General features: G+C 40.1%; 1 protein-coding gene across 2 annotated transcripts in view; it reads right to left on the reverse strand.

Annotated features, from left to right (window-relative positions):
• LOC137866955 (netrin receptor UNC5C-like) overlaps window positions 1–13,561 on the reverse strand; it is a 173,512-nt gene that overhangs the window by 68,541 nt on the left and 91,410 nt on the right. For both annotated transcript variants that reach the window (XM_068703270.1, XM_068703271.1), the window contains exon 3: window positions 3,676–3,819. In XM_068703270.1, the coding sequence (XP_068559371.1) occupies window positions 3,676–3,819 (144 nt within the window). The remainder of the gene's footprint in view (window positions 1–3,675; window positions 3,820–13,561) is intronic.

Genomic DNA, 13,561 nt, shown 5'->3' on the forward strand with positions numbered 1-13,561 from the left:
ATCTAACACAAGAAATCCCTGTTGAGTCTTGTTTTCCTTGGTCTAATTCATCCATGATGAAGGGAAACCTACATTCATGCAGCTGAGACATTTGCATCATAAACAAAACAGAAATTCACTAACAGACATTTTCCAGTTGACACATGGAGCCGCCTGGGTTGCTGTCTCCCCTAGTGTCTGGACTCCTGATTGCTATGCACACACATGTCTCAGTGGAGAGGTGGCAGAACAAATTGCCATCATCTGAAATTTGTGTGTCTCTGGGTGTTTGCGTGTGCATGCATGTGTGTGTGTGTGTGTTTGTGTGTGTGTGCGACCTTGACATATCGCTAATCCGTTGAAGGAGAAAGACTCGACCTGAGAGCTGCAGGACCAAAGAGCATGACTGACACTGCATGTCCATTTGTGTGTCTGCTTTGCTTACCCTTATGTACGTACCTGCAATGCTGCGAATGACTGAGTGTAGGTGTTTGTGTGTGTTTGTCTCACCTGCTTTATAAACTTGAATTAGGCTGCCTGCGCACACTCATAACTTAGCTGAAGTGCCCTGCTCCAAAAGACCAACTAATCACTCAGAGATTTAATATTGTGTGTTTGACAGGTTTACAGCCACGACACTGATTGCCATTATCCAGCTACAAACTGCGTCTTCACATAATGCCTTGAAGTGTTGATTCTACAGTTATTAAACCATGCCAGGAGATGCCGGAAAATGAAAAGATAGAGGCAAAAAAGTGAGAGAACGAAACAATGAGCACATCATGAGCAAAGCGAGAAAAAACTAAGAAGAGACAATAGGAGAGGGGAAATAAGGAAATGAGTGGGAAAAGGAGATGGGAATGTAGGAGAGAAATGCTGAATTGCTATTACATGGTGTGGAAAAAAAAGACACTTTGCTCAGCAAGCTCTAGCTGCCAGGAAGCATTTTAATCACAACAGTAGATCCAAATAGGAGCCGAAAGCGGGGTAGGTCAGGAGGTTGGGTCGATTTGAAGTAAAAGGTTATCACAAGAGGGGGCTGAGTGTAATCAGATCTGGTTAAGGGAGAAATCACTGTTATAATATAAAGAGAAAAAGTGAAGGACGAAGGGGCAGACAAAGTCAGAAGGAAAATACACACCACAGAAAAAAGAAAGGGATGAGAGGCACCGATGAGAAAAAAAGAGAGCGTAAAGTCAAAGAGAGGCAGGAGTTTTATCATCTTTCTCCTCCCTGATATCTATTGGCCCTTCAAGCCTTCCTAGAGGCATCCTCCATCACCATCCCTCCACCTAACCTCCCAAAGAGGTCTTACGTGTGTGAAATACTGTATACCCTGTGTGAAGAATGTTGAGAGTTGATTGGAAAAAGGAGGGAAAGGATGCAAGATAGGTAACATAGAAGTTTGTTGATTTAAGATTTCGTGTAGACCACTGGGATTTTAAAACAGTCCAAAGTAGGTAAATAAGATGTAAATATGTCAAGTAATTTTAGCAAAATGCTTTTGTAGTTAGTGGTAGCAGGTGACTTATAGAACTATTCATGGTGTAAATAATGTATGAATATATTAGACTGAGGCGCAGACACACACACACATACAGCCATACATTCATACATCAGCTATACCTTTTTGGAAAGGTAAACCAGTGAACAAGGTGGGCTTCACTTCTGAGTATGTGTACATATCTGTGCTGCTGGTGTCTACATTCACGTGTGTTTACCTCAGAGAAACTCAGAGGCCTGCATACGTACGCTTGCCTGCATCTGTCTCTCAGCGTGTATCAGCCCCAACGTAAGCCAAAAACAGCACATTACACAGCCTTCATTGCACCCGGAGGAGGGCCCATTCCATTCGCCAATGTTATTAGCGGAGCTTAGAAGGATATTTCTGACTGTGTCACTAACTCTCTGCTGACAGGCAGAAAAACATCCTCACATACCAAGGTAATGCAGAGAGTAGTGAGGCTCTGTTCTAAATTCAAATGGTCTTAGAAGTGAAATAATTGAGAAACACATTGTTGAGGTACTGACACATAACTGTAATCATGCATTGTATACTGTGTAAGATAATTTTTCTATGAATGTACAAGTGTACATTTACTATATCTAAATTTAAATACAATGAAGTGGTCTACAATATATGCTTTGATCTAGTGTATAAGCCTACCATAGGTTAGCTACACACTAGGCAATTTGTGATCTGTAATTGTAATGTATGAAAAGTGAATTTCTCTTCACAATTATATATTTACTTTATTATTTTGTCAGTGTTTTACATAGATTAGATACCTAAGCAAAATGTGTATTTTTTGTTAAAATGCAAATAAGTCAAAGAAATAAAAAAAAAATACGTCATAATAATAAGTCAGAACGTACACAAATAAATGAAGCATCCAAACCCTGCAAAAGTGAAAATGAAATAGCCTGAATGAAAACCAAGGGTCAACATGATGGATTTCCTTCTGCAGCACGAGTAAGACCAACCTGGGAAAACAAGATTTCCAGGTTGCGTGTCTGTTAGAACGATACTGTCTGTTAAAGCACTAAATATGGGGATGTGTGCAGTTTGTTGAGTGTCTGCTGAATGGACTCTGTCAAAGGCCCCCAGTTGTCCTTTTGAGTGTTCACTCAAGCAGAGCCACACTGTCAGCGCAAGCCATGGAGGTGGGGTCGATTTTGTTACTGGTATTTCTTTTTCTGCTTGACCCTTGTATAACCTGAGCACTCAAGATGAGTCCCAGTTGTCTTATATGGCTGAATTGACCAGAGCAATGACGCTTGGAAAACTACTGCTGCGGGTTCAATTCTCAGGCCAGTGAAAGGAGCTTTGAAGGGACAATCCATTCTGTTATATGAGGCTTACATTGAAAGAACAAACAAGTTTTCTTTGGTGATTTCTATCAAACATCTCAACTCCCTTGTCACACAGTTGCTGCAAAACCGTCAAGTGACGATCACTCAGAACAAGATTCAACCTTTTCTTTTTCCCTGGACTGTTGTTTGGGTCCACAATCCAAAAATGATTTCCCGATGTGATCACTGTGTATGCAGTGGCACACGCTACACTGTCTGTTATAGTGATATTGAGTGTGCCTGGGTTTAGTCTGGCCTGTGTTCTGTTGGTGACCTTATAGTCAGACTCCCAGTAGTCAAATTAAATTCTTCACCAGACCATAACAGGAAGCTACTGATGGTGAAGTTATAGAGCTAAGTCTCTGCTTAGAAAAGTTCCCCACCATCTAGGATTGGGTATAAAAACATTTTGTTTTCCTATGAGTCTTTCTCTTTGAAATGTTTACCTCATGGCAGTAATGTGCCTCTGCACATCAAAAGAACAGAAGTCAAAGTTATATCCCTAGAATTTTCACGAATAACACTTATTCATGAAAATTATCAAATTTTTGCAGCAATAACTAATCAATAAGAGCTATAATTATCTCTCTATATTGACCTCTGTGCATGTACGATTGTCTGCTTGCGTGTTTTCTTGAAGGCTATCTTTTCATTTTTGGAAAGGAAAAAAAGACTTTGCATTGATGCAGGTCTTTTATGACATGTTAAACTTGAGTATGCATATTAAAACATATTTGTGAGTATAAGAACAATGACTCACCCATACTCTCCATGCTTACTCATGTGTGAACAGCACCCTCTGGTCGTTAAACCTCACATGCATGCTTACTGTACTGTACTCACATGCAATGCGGACGTGGGCCTTGCGACTTTTGGTGGTTCCAGCGGAGCTCCAGGCCACGCACTGGCACCAGTAATCTTCAGGACCAAACAGCTCCTCGACCTGCTGCCGAGTAATTTCTATACTGGCTTCTCTTACGACCAGACCTGCAGAAGAAACCAAAAGCACTGTTGAATCACTTGCGATATCAGTTGATGTTTAGATTCAAGCGAGAGAAGACTAAAAAGTGAAATGAGTCACAAGATCATGTTCTCACCAAGCCACTGATACTCAAGAGAAAGTAAACGTCTATTTAAGCTTATAATCCGATGTGGCTTTTATGTTAGCTTAAGAAGCAAAAGCAAAACCGGTGCACAGTAAATATTGGCCGAGGATATTCATACAATATGGGCTGGTTGTTTACAAAGCTAGATCATTCTACTGAGTAGAGTCACTCTGGATTTAATGAAAACTTTGCAAGATTGTTCCTTTGCACTTCCACCACTTATCCCACTCCGCTCTCCTATTCCCTCTTTTCTCTGGTGTTTTGAAAGCAGCTCCATGTGAAGAGTAAGTGTGAGGTTTGAATAGCTGCACCCAACTGATAGGACTGCAAGGGAGCACAGATAAAGGAAAATAGGAAATGAAGAGCGAGGGATTAACTCAGGATAACAATTTTGGAAACATAGGAAAGGGTCAGGTAGAAGACAGGTGCAGGGGAAAAAAGAGACATTGAGAAAATTGTGGAAATGCATGACAAAGAACAGGAATAATGGATTTTAAAAAGTAGGAGGAGGAAACAAGGAGGGTCTGATGAAAATAAAAAAGAGAGGGTTAAGCTCACAAACTAGGAAGAAAGAGAGGGAAATGAGAGAAACGGTAGACGTAATGAAGAATAACATGACAGAGGCACAGTGAGAGGAAGAGAGAGGATGACGGAATAAGAGGTGGAAGAGGGCAATGAAATGTGAAACGGAGAGGAAAAGGGAAAAAAGATAAAAAATGGGTTTAGGTAAAAGCATGTGGGGACTGGGGAACAGACGGGCAAAATGCTATGAAAAAAAGATCTTGGCAGTTTATTTCAGGTTCAGCAGTGTTACAAAGACTCAAGCAAGAATCTCTATGGGGCTCCACAAATCTGACTTGGACCTATTACTTATGAAGACTCTCAGTAAGTTCCTGCCACCAGAGAAATTGAGAGACAGTTAAAGTAAGCACCCCAGCCTAAAGGCAAAAAGGACAGCGGGGAAGGCAAAAAGTCAAATCCATTGAGCAGGACTGTGGCAGACCAATGGCCATTAATGGCCAGCAAGAGAATTAAAGAGAAGCCCAAGAGGGCAAAGAGTAAGAAAGGCATCCAAAGCCTTTATGGTAGCTAGCTGTGGGATGGGGAGACATGGCTTTTGAGTTAGAAAAAAACCCATCAAGATTGATAAGAAGGCTAGACGAATATGGAAGAGGTGAAAAGTAAAAGAGGGAATTGAAGATATGGCGATTCAAATAACATTGATGGCACAGAGGGCAAAGAGGAAAGTAAAACGGAGAGCAAAAAGCTTGCGGAAGGTATTGCTGGCACAACAAGAGATAATAGCCAGTCAGGGGGAGAAAGCTAAAAGGGTAAAGAGCAAAGACAGTATAAAAAACTAGAGTGAATATCAGCACTGGAGCAAACTAGCAAACAGGGGAGATTGTTATGGCTTCGCAGCTTAAAACAAAATGGGCAAGGGACACAGCAAGAGAGGTAGAGGCTAAGAAAATGGCAGATAAAGTGGCAATTATAACCAGCAAGCAACCCAGGACTAAAACTGAGACGAGTAGTGGACAGTTGCAATGAGCAAAAGTCACAGCGTGTGGACAAAAAGGATGGGGAAGAGCTGGACACCAGTGGGCATACTACCGCCGAAGTAATGAGGGAAGTGAGGCAATTAAAGTGAATGGTTAAAATGAGCCAGAGAGCTAGTTATGGCAAATGGACTCAAAGAAATGAAAAGGAAACTTGCAGGATGGTACCTGAATGGGACCCGGGATTTGGGGACACAGTAAGAGCTAAGGAGCAAGCTAGTGCTGAAGACAAATTAAATGAAAAACATTTAACATTCAAAGCATTTGCATCACTGATCATATGGCATATTAAGATGCAGACCAAAAAGTATTAGCAGTGAAATACGTTCAACACTTTGCATTGGAATAAAAAGAGACTTGAAAGCAGCAAAGCTAAGAATCTGTACAAAATATAGAATTAATTAACAATCAAAATCAAATGTACACTTTTCGTCATCATAAATAACTTATGACAAATCTGACATTTGAAAGTACAGATGTTAGTCCTGCTTTGAGGATGTACTGCAGCATGTGGATCAGTGGCTACACCTCAAGTATTCTGACTGAAAAGCTGCAGCTGCTTTGCCTTGCATAAGAGGATGCGTTTTCCCAGCAGAGAACTGAAAAAAAGCTGTGCCAGATAACTTTTACAGTAGCTTTGTGTTGCACTTACAGCAAGCCTTCATTAATATATAGCTGGGACAAGTTTTACACCTCACTCTTGCACTCAAAGTTTATTCAATCTTTTATTATAATGATCTCAGTCCTCCAAGAAAGTTGGAGAACTGCAACATAAAAGAGTTATTGGTGTCAGCAGGTGAACAAGGGGTGAAGTGGGATGTGTGTTGCAAGGTATTGCATGTATTGAAAAGGGAAGATATTAGTTAGAGGACACAATAGAGCATAGAGAGTTACAGGGATATGAGAAAACAGACTGAAAGAAGGAAAACCAAACAAGAACAGGACATAGAGTGAATCATGGAGAGACGAGTTTGTTTTACAGCGAGGGAAATCAATGACTGTAGTGAGGAAATGCGTTCTATTTCTCAGAGAGGACGAAGTCAAAAAGATACACCAATCTGACATTGCTGGTTTAGTGGAAAGAAACGGAGGAGCTGTCAAATGAGTCAAAATGCACTGAGGTAATCCTGTCAGCTTCAGACACCTGACCAGTGATCAGTAACTATTGTCTCAACATCCTGCTTAATCTAGAAAAAAAACTGGAAAACACAGCTAGAGTTCTTTATGCGAGAAAATACGGATTTGTTGGCCAACTGAAGCTGAAACCGACATAAACCATTTGTTTAATAATAATTCAGGCACATTTGTTGTGTAAAAGTCAATGACCGAGTCAGTCCCAATGCTCAAACCAAAAAAAAAGGAAAACCAAAACCAATGCAGGACACCATTGACATTTTAGGTATAACATATTACATTTAATGTAGAAAGTTATTGATGCAACAAAAACGTATCTGCCCTTGTGGAGATGTACATTGGTTTTGAGTTCCACTGTGTTTTTTATAAAGAAACGGCGTCAAATGGTTAAATATAACATTTACTTTTACAGTGTCATCTGTGTGTTTTCATGTCAGGAGGGGATTAAAAGTAAGTGTGACAAGTCAAACCAGAAAAATGGAGGAAACAACTTTTGTTTCCACAAATGTACAAACTCCATGATTCCCTTGTTTTCTGTCAGAGTCATATCAATACAAAAATGTCAAACAAACAAACAAACAAACAACAAAGTGGGAATAGACTTAAAGAAGACAAAGATAGATGCTACTTGATCTGGAGTTGTGCTGTTGAAACCAATAAAGCCCCAGTTGTTTCCATTGTTTGCTAATACAAACTCACAAAGCTAGTGTTGCTGAGCAGAGAGCCACGGAATTACCTGAGGCTTAAAAAGTCCCAGATCATTCGGTGTCTTATTTTGTGTAGATACAGTGCTTAGAGCATTCATATCATTCTCTTAAGAGAAGACAAGCGTGGAATTGTGGGTCTCTGTAGCATGACAGTGCTTCACATCAACAAAACCACTGCTGTCAGCTGAGGGAGGTGAGGGGAAAGAAGTAGATGAAAAATGGAAGACGAGTATCAAGACGAGTGGATACTGTCACAAACATTTTCTATCAATCAAAAAACTGCACACAACCTCAGAATATTTCTCTTAGTCCTTAAGTGTCAATTCTTATAACAAAGTTTACTTGTCAGCTGGGGAGTAAAAGTACAAGTGTGGACGAATGTGCTTTGTCAGGTCTGGACTTTTGTATCTGACAAATGGGGACTAAGGGAGCGAACATGCACACACAAACGGATTTGAACAGGTTGCAGAGTAGAGATATACAAATCATGTTCTACCTCTGTGGGTTTGCATAGCAGTTTGTCATACTATACATGTTCACAAGAAATTACCATTTAAGCAGTGTTCAGTCAACCTGCAGGTGTCTTTATTTTACTGCAAATATATACCATAGGTAACCCTAAACAAATAATATTTAAATTAGAGAGGTTTGGATATTAACTTTGCATTCCTCAATATTTTCACATTTGACAACTGTAAGATAAGTGGTGTTTCATTTTCTTTGCTATAACTTCATTGTCTACATCTACAATTCTCTACAATGAACCTACTTGATAAACATTCATCCTATCCAATAGGAATCGATGGCTAAAACTGCATAAATAAGACTCAGAATATAAAATAAACACATAATGTTCCCTTAAACGCACCACTCAGAGCAAGTTAGGAGAATTTCGTTTTCAAAGGCTAAACTGTGTTGTCAGAGCACAAATTAAAATGATTTGTGAGCAAAAAGCTTGGATACAGGAGTCTTTCATGTTCTCAAATCTGGAGTGATGTTGGAAGAGAAAAAAGATGATGATGAAGCAGCTTTTCCATGGAAGTGGTAAGAAAAGCGGAAAAAAAACATGTTTTCTAGAAATGGATTTACACCAGTGAAACAAAAAGCAGCAATTAATGGGCTTGTTGAAATCAACTGGATTTGTTCTTAATTAAAAACATTTCTGTGTTTTTATACTTGGCAATTTATTTCACCATCTGATTAAACATTTTTATAATCTAACTCGGACAATGCAATGGGAAGACATACTCTGGTGGCCTTGTTCTCAATTAAAAGACAAAAGATGTGTTTCCTGCCATTTCAATATTTCCCTAGCTGTTAAACCCACTCAGTTTGATGGTCTCTTTTCCATTGTTTTTTTTTTTTTTCATTTCCCTCTGTCTCACTATCTCCCACAGTGTTTTGACAGAAATACATAGATGAAGAAAACAGACAAAAACAGTAATGACACCAACAAAAGTGTAAAGGCTTGATTTCTTTGAATCAGATAAACCAGACATGGAACGAAAAAGCTGGAGAGAAATACATATGAAAGAAAGCCAGTGAGTCAGGGACAGACACAAAAGCAGAGATGAGGGTTTTTAAGGCTAAATGGTTTAGAAAACGAAAGAGATAAGGGAACAGGGGGAGAGGCACTCAAAAGCTTTGTGGTGTTTAATGTGATCAGCGACAGGTCAAACAGACAGGCCTTTAGGGAAAAGAAACAGAGGATACAGGAAAAAAGTCAACGCGAGCGATTATTAATTCATCAGTGCCACAGAGGGAGAGAGTTTGACAAAAGACAATGGCGGGAGGTCAGAATAGATACATCCAGGGGATGGACAAAATAACAAAAACAGCACTGCAACAAATACTCCATCTGTGCAGTGCATATTGTTCCATTTTTGTTGGAACAGAGCCATTGAATTATCTTCATGCTTTCTCTCCTGTATGTAAATGAGTAAGATACATCACGATTCAAAAGTTTGGGTCTCTGCTTTTGCAAACATCTGCTCTGCTGAAGTGTTAGTGAGCAGCTCGCTGCATGTTGACCATGTTGTTCAGTAAGTGACCCGGTGCTATGACCTACCACCTGTGGAGGAGCTGCAAGTGAAAACACAATTTCTCTACAGGGATTAATTCAGGCTTTGTAGCTTCACCACAAGCCTTATATAGTGACTGCTGCTGCCTTCCCATAGCCGCTTCTTCAGGAATGAGCAAATGTGTTGAACGACAAATATATTTCACTCCAAAAAGATGTAGAGATTACATGGATGTATGCCATTTTTTAAGTATTTGTGTAAAAATGTAAAGTATGACAATGCTGTTTTTAAATAAAAAGGTAAACAGTAAGCCTGAATAATTCTTAAATCTTAATAGTTACATGCAGCTCAAATACTTATAGATGCGACTGTGCATACCTTTCAAGAAAAGGGAAAGAAGGGAAAAATGGAGGAATTTCTCAAGAAACATAATCAATGTAGACGCTTCCATACGGGGGTGAGACGTCACTGAATGGTTTGATAAGTATGGAAATGATGTGAATCATGAACTAAGACCTTCATAGTCACCACAAAGATGTCACAGAGATATTTTGGACTGCTGAAATACAGAGTTAAACGGAGGTTTGATGCGGATGCTCGGTCAGCCATGTTTTTTCACAATCTATCATTGTGACACCGGCCCAAGACACACAGTATACAAGCACAATATTGATTAAATGTAATATGATAAACAAAAATCACACAGTCCAACAGCAGAGTCAGACATTTAGAGATGCACAGCCAGTGCTCAACATCCGAGTACATGGCATGTTACATTACCTGAGAGCCCACTATAAATGACCACGTAATTATTACAGGAAAAGAGAGTAAAAGATGGAGACAGGAAGGCAGACACAAAACTGAAAGAGTAAAATGACAACAGGATGAGAGGCATTGTGGGAAAAGGGAGCGTGCTAGGGTTGACTGAGTTCTTCGCCTACGGAGGGAAATCATCCAGGACATTGACAGAACAGACTCACCGGTCCGTGACCAATTGAAGACACTCAACACAGACAGTAGCTTGTGCAGACATGCATGTGTGTGTATGTGTATGCTCTCTTAATGGCTCCCACAGTGACATTGATTGATCATCACAGTCTCTCCTGGTCCATGTTTATATACGTCTCCTGTGTGTGTGTGTGTGTGTGTGTGTGTGTGTGTGTGTGTGTGTGTGTGTGTGTGTGTGTGTGTGTGTGTGTGTGTGTGTGTGCATTGATACTGTACATGTGTCAGTGAGCGTACACATTCGTGTCCTCCAGTGGCTCTAGAGAAGCAGTGAACCAGGACATTCCAGGACATGAGAAAAAGTCCACTTTAAATAAACACAAACAGTCACACAAACAAACAAAATTGCATGTTTAGATACACACACACACACACACACACACACACACACACACACACACACACACACAATTTTCCGCACAAAAAAAATCTTTCACAGACTCAGCAAAAACATGCAATTGGCCAATAAACACATTTGTAAATACCTACAAAATAGATACAGACATAAACACAGAGCTCTCTCGCAGATCAGGAGTCACTGAAACAGAAGCTAATTGACCTCCTTTATGAATCTTGATGGTTTTTAATAATTGAAATTGAACAATCTCAGTATAAGAGAGGGAGAGATGGATAGAAAGAGACAGAGGAAGGGAGCACAAGAAATGAGAGGATGAAAAAGGTGAGAGCGCTTCAGATAGGAATGAGGGTAGAGGGGAGTGATGCCAGAAAGAGGGAGAGAGTAGAGAAGAGAAACATTAGGAGGAAGAGAAAGGAGGAGAGCTGAAGGAAAAGACGAGAGGAAATCAATACGAGTGAGATGGCAGCAAAGGAGGGAAGGAGGTCACAAATCACCCGAGCCAATACTGTGTGCCAATAATGTATGTGTATGTGTGCATGTGTCACAGGTCAGTGCTAGCAGACTAATAACCATTCACACTTTGGCTAATGGAGACAAAGTAAGTAACCTAGTACACAATATGTCATTAGCACTCTTCAAGGCTAATGGAGATCTACTGGGGTCGTACGCACGTTGCTTAAGCAAACACTGGGAATGCCCTTCACAATAAGATATGGAATCTAGACAAATTATTCTGGTTCTCACCTTAAATCACATTAATTCAGAAGATATGGTAAGCATGTTTAAGCAACTGTCACTGCTAATAATGCCACTGTATTAAAGTGCTTCTCTAGAGGAGGGCAGGTTGCCTTTTGTTGTTTTGTTTTAAGTACTTCTACTATTAAATGTTCCTTTCCTTCTTTGGCTGAGGGGCAGGGAGGAGCCCGCCGGGGTCTCCACGCCAGCAGGTCTCAGTTAGCTATGTTTGTCAAGGATACTGTGACAAGCAATGGAGCTGTTTAGGGAATCTAGCCTGTTGGAAGCTGACCTCAGTAACCCTCTATAGGCCATCCTGCCGCCCCCTCCTCCACTCTTGCCTGTGACCTTCACCTGGCTCACCAGTCCTCCAGATGAGGCTCAGTTGAATACAAGTAATTTATTGAGCTGTCATGAGGCTCACATGTAGCTACCCTTTCCATCCATTATACAGAAAACAAGATGTTCATAACATCATTTTTTATTAGAAATTCAAAAACACATTTGAAAGTGAATAATAATTTTAAAAAAAAGTGTCTCATTAATCCTTTCTAGCATGCACAATACTAGGACGTGGTGACTACTAAATGAAACGGAGCAATGGTTCATGTTAATATAAAATCTTGCTTTTCCTATGAATGTCCAGCAACACGAGCGATCAGTGAGCCTGGGCAAGCCTGCAGCAAAACTACTTGGTTAGGTTTGGGATAAAATAACTACGGAAGAGACGTTACCTTAGTACAGAAATTAACGTGCCAATTAATTTAACGTTGACAGGACGCAAAAAAAAGATCTCCTGGGTAAAAGTCCCGACCTCATCGCTACACAGATTTTGTAGCTCTTTATACTACATAAGCTGTCCTGGCTCACAATTACGTGAAGTACATACACATTGATTACATGGGTTGTATATAAATTATAGCGCATTACTTTTAAGCTTCATAGAAAGTGTTAGTTTTGTGTCACATGATACAAAAAAGAAACATTGTCCATCTCTGTCCTTTCGTTTTTGCCCCTTCCACAATGTTACTTTCATCCAACCTTCTTTAATTCATCCTTGCTACCACCTTTTCTTTCCTTTTACATCATGTGACGAGAAAAAAAATTGTGTTTCCATCATTCGGTTTGAAAAACCGTATAAATGTATTTTGGTGCGAGGCATCACACACACACAACTTTCAGACTTGTTTCATCCAAGTTCTAGCTTTTGTATGTACATTTTTTACTTTCCTCTTCTTGTACCTTCATCCACAGGTTCAAACAGACAATGATCCAAGCTGAATTTCCTTTTGTTGATAAAAAAAAATGATGAGATGATATGAGAAACTTGGGGAGAAAGAGAGAGTGGGAGTGAGCGAGAAAGAGAGAGAAAACAGCACAGCAGGATTCCTATCATCTTTCTCCTCAGTGTGACTCCCTGATATCTGTTGGCCTTTCCAGCCCTCTCAAAGGCACCCTCCATCGGCATCCCTCCATCATCCCCTTCTTCTGTCCACTGCTTTCTCCAAGCTCAGGTTTTATCTACCTCTGCTCTCTCCGATTTCAGTCAGTGGAAATTAGAGTAGAGTACAAAACAGCATGGAGCAAAGAGAAAGGAAGAGAAAGAGAAAGGAGAAAGGAGAGGTAGAGGATTGGACTGAGAGGGAGGGGAGTGAGTGAGAAGACCGAGATAATAAAAGCAGTATGGGGGCCATGGCTTCTAGCTGTTTCTGTGAAACAGCAGGAAACAAAGAGGAGAAAACAGCTTACGGAGTTTAGGTTTTCACACAGATAAACAGATAAACAGTGCGCACACACTGTGCATTCACCAGGCACAGACCTACACCAGCTTTCTATGTGATTTCCTACAACTTTGTTGCATAATATATATCTAGTATTCATAATCTCTTCATCCCATTGTTCAAAGGTGACCTAAATGCTTTGCATGAGAGCAAAAAGGAATGGCGGTGGTCTCATTTAAATCGGCTATAAATAGGATTTGTTGTTGGTGTTCTTTTTGTTATTGTTCAATGCATGACTATTAGTTAAGCTCTGAAAACATATCTAAATAGTACAGTTGCAGCAAACTTTGGTCATTGCAAATTCAATGTAAAAAGAAAAGAGAAAG

The sequence above is a fragment of the Cebidichthys violaceus genome, unplaced genomic scaffold (assembly GCF_023349555.1).
Source record: "Cebidichthys violaceus isolate CVI_PGR_0920_01 unplaced genomic scaffold, fCebVio1.0.p SCAF_9, whole genome shotgun sequence".
Taxonomy (NCBI): domain Eukaryota; kingdom Metazoa; phylum Chordata; class Actinopteri; order Perciformes; family Stichaeidae; genus Cebidichthys; species Cebidichthys violaceus.